The sequence below is a fragment of the Centropristis striata genome, chromosome 4 (assembly GCF_030273125.1).
Source record: "Centropristis striata isolate RG_2023a ecotype Rhode Island chromosome 4, C.striata_1.0, whole genome shotgun sequence".
NCBI lineage: Eukaryota > Metazoa > Chordata > Actinopteri > Perciformes > Serranidae > Centropristis > Centropristis striata.
The window spans coordinates 42,717,156-42,739,143 of record NC_081520.1 but is presented as its reverse complement, the minus strand read 5'-3'; the positions used below and the strand labels follow the sequence as shown (position 1 = coordinate 42,739,143).

The following is a 21,988-nucleotide window of genomic DNA, read 5'->3' as shown; positions in this document are numbered from 1 at the left end:
CAGTGCAGGTGTGAAAGTAACAAAATATAAAACCAGTTTGTCTTCAGTTAATAAAAGTCAGGCGCCGCAGTGGCCAGAAAACATTTCAGGACTTCAACTATAAAACTGTTCCTCTGTCTTTGTTTATTGAACTTTTGCTTTGTCTTTGTTGAACTTTTCCATTTGGACAACCAAACATTTTCTTTGATAATGAGCCAATCAATTTAAATCACCACCTCATCAAACACAATGATCATCAGCTGTTTGTTCCATTGGCCCAATACAAAGAGGTATCTAACTAGCTGTCTGATTTAGTAATTAGCATAAATTAACAGTCTATCATCAACATTACATGTATAATTGTCAGAAACATAAGGCAATATTTAACTACTGACAGATTGTTCAGAATGAGACTGTGTACTGTATTTACTCCAGTTGCTAACTTGCTAACACTGAACGCTACAAGCCAGAAGTCTGTAATTCAGAGTAAATCTTTTGACAGATCGGCGTATTGACGCTAATTTATGTTACTACATTTACACAACTGTCCTCCAGTAATGGACCATGGATGTCTCAGGCTCTCATTATACAGAAAGAATGAGAAGTGTGAGATTAGCATGATAACACAAATGCTTTTAAAAGTTTTTCATATTGACCCTGAACAGCTAAATCTAGATCTTTGAGTCACATGTTTAGGGATCACCTGTAACACCTGAGTCAGGAAGTCAGGACAAACCTTTCACATATATATATATATATATATATATATATATATACAACATGGGTTGGACAGGTTACAGACTCAAGAAGGGAAAGTTCAACTTATCAATGAAAATATAATTTGGGACCATTTTATATGCATCTCTTTCCCATTTATTTTAATTCAATGAGCTACATGTGTGTTCATATTTTCTGTGACTGTGAATTCCAACATCAAAGCACCATGGGACTTTGTGTTTTCCTACATTAGATTATCAGGTGGAGGTGAGATTCTTCCACTGTGAGAAACACCACAAATGAAATTACAGTATACAGGATAAATCATCTGATATTAGATATTGAGGCAAAAAGTATTTAAATTATTATTGGAGGTTAAAGTTGGAGTTAATAATAGTGAATATGAAAATGCACCAAATCCAAAAACAACTCTTTTCTACAACAAAGTGAATGTCAAACACGATTAGTGATGGTGGAGGGAGCTTTTTTTTAAAATCACTTTGTGTTTTGAAACATTGTGGTGATTTAATCATTTTTTTGTCTAGATTAAGGGCTGGAGGACACCAGGGTTAAATACTATAGAAACTACAAATGGCCACCCATATCCTCTTCATGTGGAAAATTCAGATATTAGTCAGCAACAAGTCCATACAACATGTTTTCTTTTGCTTTAACAGACAAAATAATGTGAGTCTGAGAGAAAATGCATCTACAGTATACAGTATATTTAGCTTTTTATCATCCCTAAAGAACATAAAGTTATCACTACAAATTTATATCAATGACCACTTTGAAGTTTTTATGTACTGTTGTATTCTTTGAAGCAAGTAAATAAGTAAATGTGTAATTCCTGAGTGGGCTTGTTAGACTGTTAACACTGCGTAGGAATCTCTATTTTGGGTAAAAAATATAATCAGCACAAAAAGATGAATGTTTGTAGAAAGAGAAACAGCAATTAGAGCAACCACCACCAAACTAGAACCTAATTCTTCATATGTACTCCTCATATACTATATTCCCAACAGAAAAAATGAATCAACAAACGAGTAAGTACATGTAAACAACGTAGCATTTTAGTAGCTTAGAGCCGTGTTTCTCCCACCAAACATCTTAGAGTTAAATACTCTTTAAGCAGATAAGAGATATTACATTTTACAATTGAAAGGATGAAAAGGAGAATAAATTAGATGTGAATTCAGCCCACTGAGGCAGAATCAGCCGGTGATCAGGAGCCAGTCCATCATCCTGGAGCTCCAGTGGCTCTTTGGCTCACTCCTACCTGTTTCCCATCACAGCCTAAATGGTGTGTTTATTGTATTTCGTCAGCCTAAATACCCCCAGATTTGCGTTTTATTCACTTAAAATGAAAGCAGCTTTGTCTCCAACTGCTAATAGCAACAAGCTGCTGAATTCCTGTGGCAGGAGCCAAAAGGACAAGAAATTACTCCTTTTGTGAATCTATTTCTCTAATCATAGACAGTCCTCTTGGTTCCAGGTCAGGAGTGGCAGGTTTAGATGATAGTCATATATCTTTCAACTTGTGGTTGAAGTTAGGAATTCATGCAAAAGTGCTTGGTTAATTTTAGGGGACAAAACGGTTTGGTTAGGGTTTGGAAGGATTATGGTTTGGGTTTTTAAAAAGTATGCCTTTAATGGTTTTATACAGGACATGAAATCATGTGTTTGTTGTACTAATCCATTCATCCCTTTACGGATCATACTGCTCTTTATACTGTGTCACCTGACTTCCTCAGGCAGCCCTGCATGTCCAAAACTCATGCTAATGGGCTACCTGTGTGTTAAAAAAGATGATGCAGAAGGTGTCTAACCAAGAGTCTGCATTTGATGAGTTCAGAGTCAGAAAGTTTGAGTCATATTGAGTGTTTTTTATGATTGCTGTTGTTTTTCTGGTGGGAACAGTCTCCACTAGTGACTTGGTCTAAAGGTCGATGATTAAACTACGGAAACGTTAGTTATTCTATAAGGCCGGTGAAACATTTGTTCTAATGCTGAAATCACAATGCAAAATGAACCCATCCTCCCCTAAAATAAGCCCCATATAATGCATTATTCCTCCCAGTACTAAATAAGGAACGTTCTGAAGTTGTTCTACGTATCCAGACAGTTTACTCACATCTCTGTCACGTCAGCTGCCATTCCAGACTGAGAGGGTCAGTCTGTAATATCAGCCAATCACAGTCCCTGGCTCTGACTCATTTCCTGTTCGCCTCTATCACTCCGTCCTCTGTTACGTCATCCATCAAATGGAACTTTCCACTATGTTCACCGCAGACAAACTCTTTTTTTGAGATAAACCTGGATGACTAAACGAAGTAAATGAAATAAACACATCTACATAAATCCAGACCAACTGGCAGTGGCAAACAAAGTGAATTTAAGACTGTTTGAATACAAACAAAAACACACACACAAAAAAGAAGCACTTTCTATTTCTACAGCTACATGCCCTGCTTTCCTTTCCTTTCCTTTCCTTTCCTTTCCTTCCCTTCCCTTTCCTTTCCTTTCCTTTCCTTTCCTTTCCTTTCCTTTCCTTCCCTGCTATGACACATTGTCCAGGAGAAACGTGTCCCACCATCCATCCCTTTCCTCCTTTTTCTCTCCACCTCCTCTCTCCTGTCCTTCCCTTGCCCCTCTCCATGCCCAGCTATGTATTATGAATTCATGTACAGATGAAGCAGATCTATCATTGTGTCATGGAGGCAGACTGGAATGCCCTGGCAGCGCAGCAGGAGCAGGGCAGGGCTGCATGGTGCCACGCTTCCTCACACATTCCCTGCTGAACGCCTCAGCTCAGCCTGCATGGCTGCTCTCAGGATCCATGCAGCCCTCCTCCACCTGTCTCACCTCCATCCTGTCTCACCTCCATCCCTGTCTCTCCTCCATCCTGTCTCACCTCCATCCTGTCTCACCTCCATCCTGTCTCACCTCCATCCCTGTCTCACCTCCATCCCTGTCTCACCTCCATCCTGTCTCACCTCCATCCCTGTCTCACCTCCATCCCTGTCTCACCTCCATCCTGTCTCACCTCCATCCCTGTCTCACCTCCATCATGTCTCACCTGCACCAACCAACCCACCAGGCTATGGGAGCTGGGAGCAAGCAGCCCAGAACTGTAATAACAGTGTCTATAACAAGAAGCCCCTGGTTATAACAGAGGTTATAACAGAGGTTATAACAGAGGTGAGCTGTGGCCTGACTGGCCTGACTGGCTTGACTGGCTTCCAGCTCTGCTCCAGTTACACTGAATAACACCCCGCCTGCCAATCAGATAGGAGACAAATTACAGGACATGTACACAACACAGCAGACAGAACTGAAGGATCCAGAATCACTGCGCTCACTGGAGCCAGAACACTCAGCTGGACTGAGCTGATCTCTGGATCCAACACGTCTCCAGTCTGAGACTGAGACAGCAGGCGGGAACGCCACAGTGTGAGTGTGTTGGTGTGTTAGTGTGACGTGTGTGTGCATATGTTGGTGTGACTTGTATTCTGCATATGTACATGTACATATACTTCATATATAATATTACAGAAGGCCTGTGTTGTTGTTTGGCTCTGGGCCATGACACATGGTGCCAGCTGACCCTTCACACACTCTCCTACTGTTGTAGTCAACTAGAAGTGTGAGCAGATGTATTCACAGAGTATGGATAGCCACAACTGTGTCCTGTGAAGGGATATATTGATATGTGTTGCTTAAAGCATTAAAGCCTCATCTCTCCTTCTTCTGACAGTTTTAGTTGCAGTGACTTGAAACGTGACTTTCTCTCTGAGAAATCATGTTTAAATAATATCAAACATATCTTGAGATAAATTAACTATTAAGGTATTTTTTATCAACTTGTTGTAACATTTTTATAGATAAATATCAGCAGACACTGACGTGTTTACAGTCAGTGGAGGTTTAGTTTACAGTTCAGTTTGTTTATGGATTACAGGGAAACTATATATCTAAACTTGGTAGAAGGATAGAGTATGACAGGGCAGATACACAAATTATTTTTACTTTTGTTAACATTGTGAGATAGGACACGGCCTTGGCCGACGCTCCAAATGCTTTCTACTTTCATTTGTTTTGCTATTCATGGCAACAAAAGCATGATTTATGACTTTATAGTTATGTTTAGGGGGAAAGGTTCTGGTTACAAATCACATTCATCAATGCTGACTTGAAGCATGAGACACATGTTGGTTAATCAGTCAAATCAGACTGAAACACATCAACTATTGAGTGAACTGCCATCAAACTTTGTGCAGACATTCATGGTCTCCAGAGGTAAATCCTACTGATTTACTTTTTCACCTAGCACCACCATGAGATTTGTGGTTTTTCTGGTGATAAAAAACTGAAATTCATTTGACACACACATTCTCACCCCGTCAGGATGAACTGTAACAACATGATGTTTCTCTCAGTTTTCATTTAGCAAAATCATTCGGTCAGATTTTAGTATGTTAATACTTTGATTTGTGACTAAACGTCTGCAAAATTATCTGCATTCTCATGAGCCTTAGCTGAACTTTGATTTTTAGCTCCAAGTAGCAAATGTTTGCATGCTACATAGCACAACTGACCTAGCATGTTAGGTAAATATTATACCTAACATAACTAACAATCTCACCAACAGTCCAGGACCAAAGCCTGTCTGCAGCGTTAGACTCCAGCTCTCTTGGCATCAGCCATCAGAACTACCTTTCTGCAGCTTCTGTGTTTGCTCAGTGCATTTTAAAGAAAACTTAATTACTGCCAAGATTATGCTCACTGGCAATGTTTTATCCAGTCCAGGAAGTGCCTAAATTCTTGAGCAGCAGCATATAAACTGACTTTGTCAGAGAAAGTATTGGCTGACACATTCTGAGACAAAATGAAACAAAAATCTACCTCAGTCGTTATTGAAGTTTGTACCTAAACAGAGCTGAAGTCATTTCATTAGTCTATTGACACTATAGAGGTTCTAATCAGCTGTTCCTTCCAGCATCAGGAAATGAATGAGCAGCGTTCTGTAATGAATCCCGTAATATATATTTTTCTTGTCAGACACAACTCCTCGACCCAGTCCATTCTGTTTTCCTCCTCTTTCCATCTTCGCTCCTGTTTGATTTTTCTCCCCCCTGCTCTGCCACAGAGAGGAGCTGCATGGGAGTGTGTTGTTCCAGTGCCAGGGCAGAAATAGACAGTAAATTACAGAGCCTTCTGAGAACACCCCACTGTGCTGCATGACCTCGAAATAACACACAGACACACACTCGCACACTCACATACAGATATGAAACACACAGTGTGCTGCCCTATTTCTATATTTCCCATTCAGCCTGTTGATGTGACGATCACACAGAAACTTTCGCAATGTGCCAGCTGACGGTCCTGCACTAAAGTTATGAGCCAGCAAGGAAACTCTGAGTCTGATTCACAGATGTTAATGTGATTACGGCCTCATCTCAACTTACCAAGACACACACGCACACTTTAAAAGTATTTATACACACATGTATTCATCCCCTAGCCATGGCTAAACCTTAAAGTAACTCAGTACTATTCTCCTCTGCATCAAACCCTGATCACTAATCCACTTTCTCTTTAGGTCTCACAGATTCTGGCATCCTTAAAATAGACCATCCTGAGGACAATGGCTGTCAACGCTGCACACAGAACAACAGCAGACAGGCAGTGATGAATGAACATTACAGGTGTTTGTCATACTCACCTTGAGTGAGTCAAAACAAGCAATGACTCTGCCGTTTTCCACCTGACAGCTCTTGGCGGGGTGGGCGAACTTGCACTCGCTGTCCGGTCTCGAACACGTTCCTCTCTGGAATTCCCGACAAACCTCCAGCGTCAGCCACTTTGTGTCCCGGATCTGAGTCATATTCACCGCCATGTCTCACCAGGCAGCACGGGGGGATGAAGAGGAACAGATATCCAGCAGATGTGATGATGTCTGTCTGTTTCTGATGACTCTGGGGCAAGTGATGAGAAGGAACAGGTAAAGGACATGGGAAAGATCTTTCTCTCAGAGGTTCTGTCCCCAGCGTCTGGATCTGAGCCTGGGACTCTCCTACCACCGGCCCATCCCAACAGGCTGTTTGAGGCTACCAACAGGCTGTTTGAGGCTACCAACAGGCTGTTTGAGGCTACCAACAGGCTGTTTGAGGCTACCAACAGGCTGTTTGAGGCTATGGTGGGTGTCCTCCAGTGCTGTCACCAGGCCGGTAGTCTCTCTCTCACCTTCTCTCTCTCTCTAACACTCAGCAGGCCTGGCTATCGCCTCGCTCCTCGCCTCAACTGTCAGATGAGATGAATGGCAAAACACATTATCGATCGAGCTGGCCCATGATGAAAAGATGCAGGCCTGGAGGAGAGGAGGAGGAGGGAGGAGAAAGATGAACAGGAGGAGGAGGATGAGGAGGAGAAGGCTGACGGAGGGGACAGCACAGAGACAATCTCTTCCTTTACAGGAGCGATAGAAGCTGTCTGTCTGCAGAATCAGGCTTCTCTACAGCAGAGTGGCTGGATGGAGAGCAGGAGATGGAGGAGGAAGGTGGTGTCAGTGGTGTGGAGACGTCTCAGTGGACGGGGCTGGCGGTCCTCCTGCTGGAGCTGGCAGCAGACATGGAGACGACATGGACATGGAGCGGCTCAGAGACCAGACGGCTTCACTGACGGCTTCACCGGATCAAACCGCCAAACAGCCAAACAGCCAAACAGCCACAGGGTCCCAACCAAGGCACTTCTCTCTGTGGAGGAGGACGGAGAGTCAGTGGAGCAGGGCTTAATGCACACACACACACACACACACACACACACACACACACACACACACACACACGCTGAGGTTAATACACTCAGCCTCACATTTGGATTCACACACAGCTTCATTCAACATGTTTCCAGTCGTTCTCTTGCACTTCCTCTCAGCGAGGCCTCACAGAGACTAGCAGGCTCTCAGCTGGAAAATCAAATCAAACACCATATCGCTAACAGTAAAGCTCACGCATCCAGCCGAAGACAATTTATTTCAAAAGACGACAGTGAAGAAGAGAGAGATCATGAGACGGAGGAAGAAGAAAGAAAGAAAGAAAGAAAGAAAGGGAAGAATTATACATCTACAGTACCAGAAAAAGGTTGGACACACCTTCTCATTAAGTGTTTTTTTCCTTTATTTTTATTAAATCTTCTACATTGTTGATTAATATTAAAGACATCGAAATTATGGAGGGACACGTGGAATTATGTAGGAAACAAATAAGTGTTAAACTAACAGAATGTTTTATATTGTAGAAGTAGCCACCTTCTGCTTCAGAGGTCCCAGACACATTCAGAAGGAAAGACGTTCCTCAGATTAACTCTTGACAAGCATCCGTTAAATAAAACAACCTTTCCAGGTGAACACCTCATGAAGCTGAATGAGAGAATGACAGAAGTGTGCTGTCATCAAAACGAAAGCTGTTTGTATAACACTTTTATTTATTTTTTTTACAACATAACTCCATAAGTTTTCTTTCATAGTTTTAATGTCTTCTACAATCTACAATGTTGAAAATAATAATAATAAAGAAAAACCACTGAATGAGAAGGTGTGTCCAAACTTTTTCTGGTGATGTATTTCTGTTTATGTTTGAGGTAATTCATAGAGATACTAGAATCTTTTAAAGTATGTTAATGCTTTAGTGGTTATTTAAAAGATTAATGCAGAGATCAGCCTTACTTATAAAACAAATGACAGACTTTTAAACTTATCTATGTTAAAAATGCATCATTTCACAGAATAACTGCAACTGATCCTGTCCTAAAACTTAAAAGAGATCCTATGAAATGATGTGAAAGAAAATACTGTACCTTTAAAAAAACAACAACCCATCAATAACAAATGAGCAAGTGCTTGAGTATCAAAGTATTGATCAGTGAGCCACCAATCAGCTGGCTAGATGGCTCCAGCATCACTGCTGGCAGGTGGCCAGGTGAGACAGGTGAGACAGGTGAGACAGGTGAGACAGGTGAGACAGGTGAGACAGGTGAGACAGGTGAGACAGGTGAGATCAGGACTAGACAAAGGCACAATGGGTTAGAAAAGAAAGAATGCTACATATTTCTGCTTTTTTCCTTCTCAGCCCAAACATTCATGGATCCACTCAATAACTTCCTGACGTCTCTGTTCACATGTTGAAGGACAGACTGACTGAACTCCTCCAGCTGCAGTAAGAGCCTCCACCCTTCATCCTCCACCCTTCATCCTCCACTCTTCATCCTCCACCCTTCATCCTCCACCCTTCATCCTCCACCCTCCATCCTCCACCCTCCATCCTCCACCCTTCATCCTCCACCCTCCATCCTCCACCCTTCATCCTCCACCTTCATCCTCCACCCTTCATCCTCCACCCTCCATCCTCCACCCTTCATCCTCCACCTTCATCCTCCACCCTCCATCCTCCACCCTTCATCCTCCACCCTCCATCCTCCACCCTTCATCCTCCACCCTTCATCCTCCACCCTTCATCCTCCACCCTTCACCCTCCACCTTCATCCTCCACCCTTCATCCTCCACCTTCATCCTCCACCCTTCATCCTCCACCCCTCATCCTCCACCCTTCACCCTCCACCTTCATCCTCCACCCTTCATCCTCCACCCTTCATCCTCCACCCTTCATCCTCCACCCTCCATCCTCCACCCTTCATCCTCCACCTTCATCCTCCACCCTCCATCCTCCACCCTTCATCCTCCACCCTCCATCCTCCACCCTTCATCCTCCACCCTCCATCCTCCACCCTTCATCCTCCACCCTCCATCCTCCACCCTTCATCCTCCACCCTTCATCCTCCACCCTTCATCCTCCACCTTCATCCTCCACCCTTCATCCTCCACCTTCATCCTCCACCCTTCATCCTCCACCCTTCATCACATGGTTACATCACTTCTCAGCCCCAACACTCATGTAATGCTTTTATGAATATGCTGATGTCTACTGCACCTATATGACTTCTGTATAAAGCTGTAAAATGACTTTTTTTGGAGAACCCCCTTGTTGCTCCTTCATACAGGAGGCCTGTCCTCATTATGCAGGAAGACGTAACTCCTCTTTGCTTTGAGCCGACAGCTGTATGTCACAGTGATGGTCAGATCTGTATTCAGAGGAATATAATAGTCATCGTTTTGGAGTCAAAACTAGAAACGTTGCTTTGTGTCTGCTGGGCTGACTGCCTGTTGAGGTTTATGAGCTGGTGGTAAACATCAACATCAGACCTACAGCCAGCTGTCAGGCTTCTTCTCAAACTGTTTGAGTTAGAAATCAAATGACAAAGATGAAGAGCAACAGTGATGATGATGATGTGGGAACAGTGGTTACTGTCTGGTTGCTCCGAGACGAGTTCCCAAAACCTGCACAAATTAAATGTAATATTTGCTGAAAACAAATGGCATGCAGTCTTATTTAAGTGAAAAATATAAAATGTTTTTGTGACTATGGATAGAAATCAAGTTCTGTCTTTGACTGGAAAAACAATCAGAAACATCAGATGTCAAGTCTTTGACTTCTAAACAGTCCATAATGCATTAAAATTACATTAAATTCCATTCAAACAAAAGATTAAAATAGGCTATATTACATTTCCAAAACCATATATGCTCTTTGTTATGATGTTCTCCCTGTGATGGTTTCCTCCTGCACTCCAGAAACATGCGGCTCAGGTTTAATAGGTGACTCTAATAGCCCGTAGGAGTGAATGAGAGCGTGAATGGTTGTCTGTCTCTGGAGACCTGTCCAGGTGTACGACCGGGTCACCACCCCAGTTTGGAGGACCGGTTAAGGATAATGAATGAATGAATAAATGAATGAATGCTACATAAAATTTCTATTTATTTGTTATTCAATTTAATTGGATGCTGTTGGTTGAAATAAGTGGATCTGGTGATAGTGATAACAATAGTAGATTCAGGGAAGGAAGAGAAAGATTCATTAGACACTTTGTTAAAAACATTTTTTAACAAAGTGTCTAATGCCAGCTTTTTATTCTTTGGTATCACCGGGATGGTCTCAAGTATTTTAAAGTTAAAAGTCTCAAGTTGAATTTAAGTCCTGAATACTGGTGGCAAAGTCCAAGTCGTTTTGCGAGTCTTTTTTTTTTCATTTTGTCAAATCGAGTCACATGACCAGGCTCCATCCTCTGCTGCTGCAGGTGGGACATGTAACACATTCAGTCTGGACTGTCACAATGTTTACCAGGAACAGTAATAAGTCATAAAGTGTAATAGAAGATATTTCAGTTTGAAAGAGGGCAAGCTACACTACAAAAGTGATTTACAGTTATTCATCAGGAAATAACTGCAAACACACCAAACATGTTCCATTTCATGACATTTAGGGATTGTTTTAGGGATTGTTTTTTGATACGGAATGACTGATACTAAGAAAAACATGACAGTTTTGAAAATAAAGAAGAACACAAAAAAAGGGAATTGAGAGAAGAAGGAAGGAAGAAGAATAAAGGAGAAAATAACACTGATTGCTTATGTGTCATGCACTCTTTGTCACTCACTCTATTTGGGCCGTCACAGCTGTGGTGAACTACTTTTTCAGCCCAAAGCTGATATTTTAGGCTGTGTGTGTGTGTGTGTGTGTGTGTGTGTGTGTGTGTGTGTGTGTGTGTGTGTGTGTGTGTGTGTGTGTGTGGAGAGAAAGAGGCCAGGGCAGCCCAGTGTATCTGGCAGGAAGGCTGTGGTGAGGAGCGAGAATAGACCAGTGCATTAAATATCTTCATTAAATATGGAGTCTGTTCTTACCATAGACTGTATAATATATAAACAGGTTCTGACTGACTTCCTGACCTGCTGTAACACTTTGTGTTTCCTCTCTGGATCCAGATGTCAGGATGCTAGCATCTCTAGCATGTAGCATCTCTTCAATGCAAATAAAAGCAGAATGATCTACATGTACAATTCAAATGACTTAAAGAATGTTTATTTATTCAAAAGGAGATTTCTTAACGGGTTATTTTCATATTTGTGGCCATTTTGATTGTGGGTCATGCTGACGGCTTGTTTTCACTACAGGAGGGGTTTCAGCCTCCCTCTCATTGTGTCTAACAGAACACCAATCAGACGCAGCGGATTATAGCCTTCAGGGTGGCGCTCTTCTGTTTTACTCTGAAGGGACCAAATGTAGAAAAAGAACATTATGCTGTATTGAAGCAAACTTTAAACTTGCGAGTTAGACCATCAATAATTTAAACAATGTTTACTGAGGTTATAAATCAAGAGAAATAGGGTCATTTCCTCATATACTCTTCTTCTTTTTGAAACCAGTGGAGTCGCCCCCTGCTGGCCAGTAGAAAGAATGTATGTTTTAGGTATTTCCACTTTGTCTTCCCTTCTCCTGGAGGTTACTGGCTGCTGGCTGACTGGGGGTTTCCACCGGGCGCGTTACAGCAGCAGCACGTCAGCTTAGCGAGCCGGCCGTATACACGCGAGATAACGAGATCACGCGATAATCCTGACCATACGGGAGACCGCAAGATCCCGTGATAAACTCTAAACTCTATTTATACAGTCTATGGATAAACTGTGTGTATAAAGTAAACAACAACAACAACAACCAACTTACTTTGCTTCTCTGAGGTGAAAGATCTGTTGATCTGACCATCTATCCTTATAAAAACAATATGTTATGTCATAAATGATTGTATGATGTTCCACTTCAACTCTGCTCTGCTTTCAGTGTGCAGCAGCTGTAACCAGCAAGACAGTCACTTTGTTCTGTTGTAGAGGTTTCACTATCACAACTCTGATAAATTTGCATATTTTGGGGATGCAGAGTCAGCCCCCAAAGGTTTCCAAATAAACCCTAATATTACAAAAGTCATTTTAAATGCTTGGACCTGAATCCAAATTGAACCCAGATATTAGATTTAGAACTAACTGCATTAGAGAAGAACAGAATGTGCTCTCAGACATCATGAATGCATTTTAGAAAAGATTCAGTTCTACTGTACTGTATATTACATGCATTAAGTAAACTCATAATAGTTTCTCTAGTTTTAATATGTGTGTATTTGAGGCGTTTGAGAGAGAAAGTGAAAAAGGAAAAATAAAAATCCTTACACATCTAGAGTTCTAGTTGAGCCAGAAACATGTTCAGAGGCCTCAGCAGTCAGAAAATATGATTCCAGAGAGAAAACCCAGCTAACATCCAGTAGCACTGAACGCATGCTACCACATAAAAGAGAATATGCTCTATTTACAATCACCGCCTGAATGAAAAGAAAGCAAATAGCCGAAGAATGTACACAAATTAGATTAGACAAACTTACCCCAGAGTCCTAAGGCAACGTCATGCTAGTTTCTCTAAGGATTCTGTTTTCTGAGGATTTCCACACAGCAGCGCTGCGATGCCCCGATGGAAACAACCAGGAGAAAATGAGCAGCCATGAGCTTTGACATCAAATAATGTAGATTTAATAAATGGGGCTCCACCTACATGTATTATTAGCACCAGTTCCATACAGATCGTGCCAGAAGCTGGAACTAAATTCCCATCAAACAAGCACAACACATTTAAAAACGGAGAGAGAGCGGCTCATTAGACGTCAAAACAGGATTAAAACTAAGGGGAAAAATGTGAGAAATGACTCTGGCGTTGGGGAAATATATAAATAAAGGAGTCATCAATAAGCATCTTAGCATGTGTGAATAATGCATGTGGCCATTTCCCTTCGCCAGAGGCAGGAGATATTATTACCCCATCAGATCAACTAGCAGAGGTAATAAGGTAATAAGGTGGAGAGGAGAGGAAGCTACAGAGGCTGGATATTACAGAAGCTAACCCCAATACCCAGCTCATACTACACACACACACACACACATCACACACACACACACACACACACACACACATCATTAAAGCATGGAGAATAAAATCTCAGCTCAACATGTTGTGACTAACCTCTTCAGGTCCCTGAGATCTCAACAGCAGATTTAGAACAGAAACATCTTCACTGAACTGATCACACATAAAAACATATAGAGACATAAACATTAATGACACATGGGGAGCATAGACATGATATAATGACTCTTAAATAACTTCCATTTCTTCTTTGATTTAGTTAGGGTATCAGACTCTTTCTCACTTGTATTTTGAGTGAAATTAATTTGTCAACAAACAAATCTATAGCTGGATTTGACTGATAACATTTTCTTTCTCCAAATGTTATAGATATTGTGATAATATTGTTATTTTGAATTGTTTTGGTCATGATAATCATTGTGGCAGCCTTAATTGCATTTAGAGCATTTAGTTTCCAGGGGACAGTAAAAAGTGATGCACACGGCTGGGATGCACTCTGTATGGCCAGGGTTTATGATTCAGTCATTGTGATTGTGTGTTTCAGGTATTATAATAATAAGCAACATGCTCACAGTAGGAAGCTGAATCAATGATAGCTGAATCATGCAACAACAGTCAACCTGAGCAATTTCATGAGCAACAAATGAACGCAACTGTGTGTCCGAGGCCTCGCATCACGACTTCCTGTAGCGCTGTTTCTATAGAAGCTGCACGTGTCATCAGATTGAAGTTTTTTTCTTGAGTTGTGTCTATTTTGAAGTGTTTTCTTAGTTCAGAGCCGCTGTTAGCCTCAGCTGCTGACATGTGGGCCAGCAGAGCAGGGTGTGATGTCTAGTGTCACCAGGGTTCACGTCTCCATTTCCTCTTTAAAGGAAGCCACCTGATCCTGTGCTAATCCCTCTGCTAAAATGGTGCCACTTATTTGGCCGAACTCCGGATTTTTTCACGGTTTGGACAACTCTCCAGGAAAAACACACAGATTTATCCTCCGCTGACACCGCTGCTGCTGAATTACTGACTCTCAGACCAATTACACACACAGTTAGTGTGTTTCACTGTAACAGGCTGTATGAAGAGGAATACGAACAATCCTTTCATCATTCTCCATAAAAACTCTCTGCTGTAATACAAATCATCACGGCTATCATTTAAGAACATTACTTTTCATTTTGTCTGAGTCTTCTTTTTATCATAAAGGCCGTGAACAAGCATCAACTTTACGCTGAGCTGTGTATCAGATATATTAATGTTCCGGGCTGTTTTTTTGCGAGCCACATGGAATTACACTTTAGTTTATGGCAGAACCTCTTGCTATGTTAACACAAGCCACATTCAGCCCTGAGAGAGAGAGAGAGAGAGAGAGAGAGGGGGGGGGGGGAGAGAGAGAGAGAGAAAGAGAGAGAATGAGGTATAATGGAGCCAGAGATGGAAGCCGTTTATTCACCTCGAATGACTTCGAGAAAAAGAAAAAAAACAGAGGGAAGATGAAAAAAGAAGGCAGAGAGCAGGTTCCTTGGTGTTTGATTTCCTATGGCTGACCTTTTAAACACAGTGGACAAAGCAACAGAAAGAGCAATGGTCAGAGCTGTTGTAAAGTAGGATAAAACAATAAAACTCCCCAGGAGAGCCTCAGTGTGAGCCTGATCTGTAAAATGCTCTGAGACTTGCTGTCTAGAAATCAAAGGTCTTGTTTGTTTAGGCAGCAAGTTGCTGTTCAGACATTCCTTAAGTGTTACAGATTCCATGAAGGGCTCAGAATCAGTTTTAAAAAGCAAAGGAGAGAAAAGGAGAAGGTAAGATGGAGGAGAGGTTCAGGAGGTAATGTGAGAGGTTAGAGGCTGACTGCAGCAGATGCTGGACGCTTCACATTACACCAGGAGATCATCTACATACGACCTGAGCTGACCTTTATTCTGATAGGAGCAACAGGAAGAGGAGAGGAGGAGCTCTGAGAGACAAACAGAGGGAAGAGGAGCAGAGGTGGTGACAGGAGGAGGAGAGGCTGGAGGAAGAGTGATGGGAGGCAAACAGGAGCAATTAGTAGAAGCTGCAGAGAGACAGAGGTGGTGTCAGGTAGAGAGGGAACAGGTGAGTGTTGTCAGGTATAAAGGAGGAGGAATCAGAGGGAAGGATGGAGGGAAAACAGATTTTAGTTCCATCTCAAACACTGCTGCTGTGATTCCATCTTGACATTTCTCATCTCTCTTCATTTATCTTTCTCTGATCCACCTGTTCTCCTCTTCTGCTTTTATATTTGTCTCCATGCTTCACTGTTTTATGATTTTTTTCTCACCCCAAATCTTTCTTAGAAATCTGCTCACCTTCTGCTAAGTTGCACTCCGAGTATCATGTGACACAAACAACTTTGTGAGCGTGGCTCGTCTTTTAATAGTAGCTGTCCTGGTTTTATTCTCCCACTGTCTCTTTCTCTACCTCTACCTCTGTCTCTACCTCTCTGTCTCTACCTCTCTGTCTCTACCTCTGTCTCTCTGTCTCTACCTCTGTCTCTGTCTCTTTCTCCGTCTCTACCTCTGTCTCTGTCTCTTCCTCTCTGTCTCTGTCTCTGTCTCTACCTCTATCTCTGTCTCTTCTTGTTCACACCTTCTGCAGCAGCAGCGTAATGCTGCAAGGTCGCCGTGGCCAGCAGCAGCGAGAGAAACCGTGTTAAAGCAAGGACAAAGTGGCTAATGGTGTCAGCTCCAGCGTGACATCATAGCAGTATGGTGGGAATTATGAAAGACACCAACTTTAAAATGAGCTGCGTGACATGTGAGCAGAGCTTGGCCCAGCAGACGCCCACGCTGAGGTCCATTAATGAGGTCCATTAATGAGGCCAGACGGCCCACAACACAATGCTGCTGTCACCAAATATATATACACAGTGAATATGAAACACTTTCTACTGGATGAACCAAACAATATGTCTCCTACTTAATTCAAAAGTGATGAGAAGTAAAACCTTCATTTAACCAAGGTAATATTTTTCTCTCAAAAAGATCTGAAACCTGACAAAGAAACCTGTAACCTGTTTTACTTACAAGGATAGAAAAATCTAAAATAAAATAATCCTCATAATGTTCTGTCGTCTGAGCTTTGCTCTAAGATCTCACATGTTTTTCTCATTTTCACAAATGTGCCACAGCCTGATATCAGCCCAAATCATTTTGTCAACAAAAACTATTACAAAGAAAAATATATAATTAAAAACCCTTGACAAACAAAAACAGGACAAATAAAAAGATAACTTTAAAACCAAACACTATGATGGAATATATTGTTGTTTCTTTAAAAGGATCATTTAAGGACAAACAGATGGACAAACGCACATCAACCACTTTTTAAAATGAAAAATACGGATAGCAATGGGCAAAATGTGCAACAAATATAGTCTTAATATTTCTTGCATTAGTGATATTTAAATATTGCCCTTACAGTCCCAAGTGAAAGCAGACGGCCTGTTGATGTGGACAGTCATCTGTTTTAGAGAAGATCAGACAAAACACAAACAAAGAAGGGTTTTGTTTGGTTATGTTAATAAAGCATGTTTTCTTTTGGGATACAGTAACATTATTTATCTGGCACTTAGTATCTTGATTACACTAAATATGAATTTTCAGCAACCAAAAGCTAATGCCTGGTTACCGCTTTAAGAGTTAGTGAATTACTGGTTAAAAATAGTCTTTTGGCTTTAATTTAATTGTCTTTTGGTCTTAAAGCTGCTTGACCTGTTGTACTAATAAGGAGAATCTTGCATTTAACAGTAATATTATCACTGCCAATCATTTTAGCTAACGTCACCGCTTCTTGGAAAGAGAATCGGGACAGATTTATGGGCTGAATTCATTTACAATCCCAGTGAAACTGACTGCAGGAAACCAGCTGGGACAAACCACAAAAACAGGCTGACCAGCATGCTGACAATCATTTTAAAAAATAAAGATAACTTCTAATAATGTAAAGTTATCAAAGGTTGCGGATGAGCAGTAACTTCAACAATGCTTTCAGTCTGCTTACAGGAACGACTGCAGGATTCATAAAGAAGTGACCAAAATAAAATGAAAATGCCACAGTCATGCACAGAAATGTCACAGCAGACAAGAAACTGTCTGGCAGGAATCACGACTCAGTTTACCGCGGCTTGTTCTGACCCTGAAGCTTCCAGACAGATAAAGTTCCACGTTATTCTGAGAGTCTTACCTTCATCTTTCTCAAAAATGACATGAAGCTGACAGTTTTTCACCCTGTACAGCAGAATACGGGCCGTTCTGTCTGCTGAAGCCTGGAATATGGACAGGCCCTGTTATAGAAGCTAGGGGCTAGTTAGCAGACGGGACAGGACTTTATGCTGCATTAAAACATTAAAACAGCTTTCGCTGCTTCTATCAGTGAGGAAGCTGCTGACCATCATCTGGCCGATCACTTGACAAAGGTCAGGAGGTCAGCTGGACCCTGAGGGCTCATCCAGACATTTAACATGGTTTTCTTGATCATAATTTTGGTTATTATCAAGAAAACCATGTTAAATATCTAGATATCAGCTCTTAATTACAACTCTTATCAGCTATTTTTGTTGTTATCATTATAATTGTCCAAACAAATGTACCTTTAGTTGTACCAGGCATTAAAATGAACAAGAAAGTGAAGGAAAAAAATGGTCTAATAATTTGTTCCATGACTATATCTTATACAAACAATTTAAAAATACAGAGCACAGAGTTTATATTTTTTTGTATGGTTTCTATAGCACGAGGAGCTGTGTTACAGTAATTTGACATCTTTTGGATTTCATAGAGGTTTTACTGACATGGAGTTTTGAAAATAGGCTATAAGTGTCAAAAATTATCAAAAATGAGCTAGATCAGGATAATAGACTATATAAAACATTGATGGATCTATGTGTTATGGCCCGTTAGTTCCCATGTGGTGGCTCTGGGTCCTCCTAACTCCCAACAGATCCAGAAATGGTAAAGATTCGGAGCCTGGCTGCTAAAACATGCTAACTCTGACAGCAGCTGTCTGTCTCCAGTGGACATTACTCTCATTACACAGTTTTTGTACCAGGCTGTAAACATGTTTATTTCTGTTGTAAAGTTTGGCCATTCACCATAGGGGTCTATGGGAGAGGGCTCATCTGTTGAGCGAGCCTCAAGTGGCCATTTAAGGAAGTTTATGCAGTTCATGTCACGTCCATGTCGACTTCATTTTTTAGCATTTGATCAGCTGGAAGACTCTGGTTAAGTGGCACTGGCTGAGGTCTCAAGGTTTATTCCTTAAATACAAGTAATATTTAAGATTTACATAATATATCCATTAATGGTTGAGACATGGCTCATTAAAAAAACATTAAATCGTATAACAGTGAATAATGGATTTTGAAGTTTTCCCTTTTACTTAAGCCAAAGTTTTAGTATTTAAAAAATGTTTCTTTTCTTTTTTTTTCTTTGTGCCTGCGGTAAACTGGCTGATGGTGATGGACATCCTGATGACATTAATGAGCTGAAACACCTTGCCGAGGGGACAACGGTGTTAATAATGCTCAGACTGTCCATAATATAATATAATAATATAATAATATATGCACACTCCCACCATCAGGCTGGAGATCTGATCCCACAGAGTGCTGGTCATTCTGAAACAATACTCCATTACCATGATGTTTCCACAGATTGAACCATCAGGGTAATCTTAGACTCCATCCCACACACACACACACACACACACACACACACATTAGTATTGACCACAAACCATGAGACAGCAGATCTGCATCATCACGGAGGACACAGCTACAGAGATGAATGGAAGGTCAGTCGCTGCATTGATATTCAGGACACAGCCATATGAGTAATATGTATGCATATGCACAACATCAACTATCTCTCTAGAGCATGCTCTACACACACACACACACACACACACACACAGAATGTATGCCTCCCTCCTTCAGCTGTAAGACAAACAGAGGGAGAGACGGCGAGGGCAGTCAAGTGGCACGTGAGCAAGCTGTCGTCTGCTGTGTGATATCAGAGCGAGTGTTTAAACAGGCTGACACGCAGGTAGACAGGAGGCAGTTATAGAGACAGCCATGTGAACAAGATCATAGAGACATGGTTACCTGTTCTTTGTGTTCGGGGTGGGAGCAGTGACATGGATTGTGCATATATGCATACGTTCTATTCATCTATACAGAAATACAGAAGCTTCTCAATGCTATCTCACTGCAGTGAGCCTACCAGAGCCACTGACTGTGGCAGCACCAGAGTAATGCAGCGGCAGGGTGTCATTGAGTTCATGGACATAAACCAACACACTGCCAGACCAGTCTGCTCCTCTCAGGAATAGCAATGGAGGAGGAGTGTGTGTGTGTGTGTGTGTGTGTGTGTGTAAGGGACAGACAGAGTGATATAAAGCAGACGTCCAGGCCATATAGATGCATCTATAGGTGTGATAGGTGAAGAAGGAGACAGGTGCCAGTGAAACAGTATTCTGCCCACTTCAGTAAAGCTCCCTTGTGTAAATTTACCTCCTCCGCATGTGGCATTTCAAGCCAGGAGGCCTTTATCAGACATAAAAAAAGGCAAACACACGTATGCACAGTCTTTTACTTTCACCGTCTCTCTCTTGCTCTAACACTCAGACACATGCCAAACTAGACGGACGCTGAGACGTGCAGGCAGACAGGCCAATGAGATAAAAAGAGGAAGATATGCAGACAGACAGACAGGTAGACAGAGGGGAGAACAGGTGGCATGGCCTGAGAAAGACAAGGTGGAGATACTGGGCGTGTAATGAGATGGGAGCAGAGTGGGAGAGAGGATTCAGACATGGAGAGATACAATAAGTACAGCCAGATAAGAATAATTTATGACAGTGGAAAATCCTTGACAGGAGACGGTTCAGTAACAGCAATATGATTGCTGATTAAAAGCTGAATGGCTGAAAAGCTTAATAGCAGAATTGTTGTAAAGATTATGAAGCTGAATAGATGGAGATGATTAACGTTAATGATTTGGCCTTCTGTGAATTTTTCACATTCCACACTCTGCTAGTTCTGATCAAATCAGGAAATACCGAAGGAGTGGATGCTCCCAGGAAGAAAATACCTACACACACACACACACACACACACACACACACACACACACACACACTCCCACACACGGAGTGCAGAATCCCTGACTTGTCATCAGAGCAGCATTTGGCCAAACGGGGGATAATCTGTACTCTTCAGCTGTCTGTGACCAGTGATTCAGTTTGACACCTTAATCTGTGGAAATCACAGAGGGCTCCAGCATGGAGCCAACTGTATTTACTATAGATTACATCTTCCACTAGTGTGCATTAGTCCAGTGACAGCTTTGCAGACGGCAGGGAAAACAGCAATCATACGCCACTGACTGACTCACTGTGATTGTGCCACTTGCCAAATGGCCTCGTAGGACTCCCCAACCATCCGTCTAGTGACCGGCTGTCTGTCTGTGAAATGTTCTGTGCTGAGTTTCTCCCCTCACCTTCTCCTGCTGTCACCTTGATCAGAGCATCGCCCCACTTGCTTTTTTCTCCATAATTGAATAATGTAAATCAGGGTATCAGGGTGCCCATGTCATTATGCACATACACACTAATTTTCTCCCACACACACACTCACACACAGGACTGATCTGCATTCGACAGGCTGCCCCGTGCCTGCTGAGGACAGCAGGGAGATGACATCACTTCCAAAGGACAGATTAGTGGAGGGGATGAAACGAGAAGGTGGGGGAGGAAGAGAAAAGAGGACAAATTCATGGGAAAAAATAATAATTTTCAAGAATCAACAGAGGAGGATGCAGGTAGCTGTGCAGCCTCTTCCCCTCGGTGTTTCTGCGTGAGAGCCTCTTTCTTCTCTCACACAGTTGTTTAGTCAGAGTCGTGTGCTGTGAGATTCAGTATGTATCTGAGTGCCTCTGCGCTCTCGCTGCTCTATACTCTAATGACCTTGTAGATCTGCCTGCTCTGATCTGCAGAGAAGCTTTTTCAACCCACTGAGAGTCACACGCCGAAGAGAAACACAAAGTGAGCCATAAAAAAAGCGGAAAGACGGAGAATAATAGAGAGAGGCGTGAGGAAGTGAACCTGTGAGAGAGAGAGGTGGTGAGAAGAGGGTGTGTACTCAGAACAACAGGGAATATCAGACAGATGCAGTGTTGATTGCAGCATCCATTTGTTAAATAATAAAATGAGAGTTCAAGCTATGGTAATCAATTTTATTACAAAGAATAAATGGGTAAATAAATACACATTTCTTCTACCATACATTTTAGGTGGGGGACACCTGCACATTCCCATTAGCATTCAGACAACATGATGTCTTCTACTCCAAAGTTTAGATTGCTTTAATTTTACTACTCTCAGTTTCCTGAACCACTCTAATTTGCCATGATATTGGAGAA

The 21,988-nt window shown here is 41.9% G+C and overlaps 2 protein-coding genes across 5 annotated transcripts in view; one reads left to right on the top strand and one right to left on the bottom strand.

Moving 5' to 3' along the window:
- The window catches only part of LOC131969748 (muscleblind-like protein 1), a 45,181-nt gene extending 38,334 nt beyond the window's left edge, over positions 1 to 6,847 (bottom strand). For all 4 annotated transcript variants that reach the window (XM_059330932.1, XM_059330933.1, XM_059330934.1 and 1 more), the window contains exon 1: positions 6,425 to 6,847. In XM_059330932.1, the coding sequence (XP_059186915.1) occupies positions 6,425 to 6,598 (174 nt within the window). In that variant the 5' untranslated portion in view covers positions 6,599 to 6,847. The remainder of the gene's footprint in view (positions 1 to 6,424) is intronic.
- Positions 6,848 to 8,777: 1,930 nt separating this feature from the next.
- The window catches only part of LOC131970754 (succinate receptor 1-like), a 47,518-nt gene continuing 34,307 nt past the window's right edge, over positions 8,778 to 21,988 (top strand). The window contains exons 1-2 of the mRNA XM_059332177.1: positions 8,778 to 8,781; positions 8,911 to 9,650. Of these exons, the coding sequence (XP_059188160.1) occupies positions 8,778 to 8,781; positions 8,911 to 9,650 (744 nt within the window). The remainder of the gene's footprint in view (positions 8,782 to 8,910; positions 9,651 to 21,988) is intronic.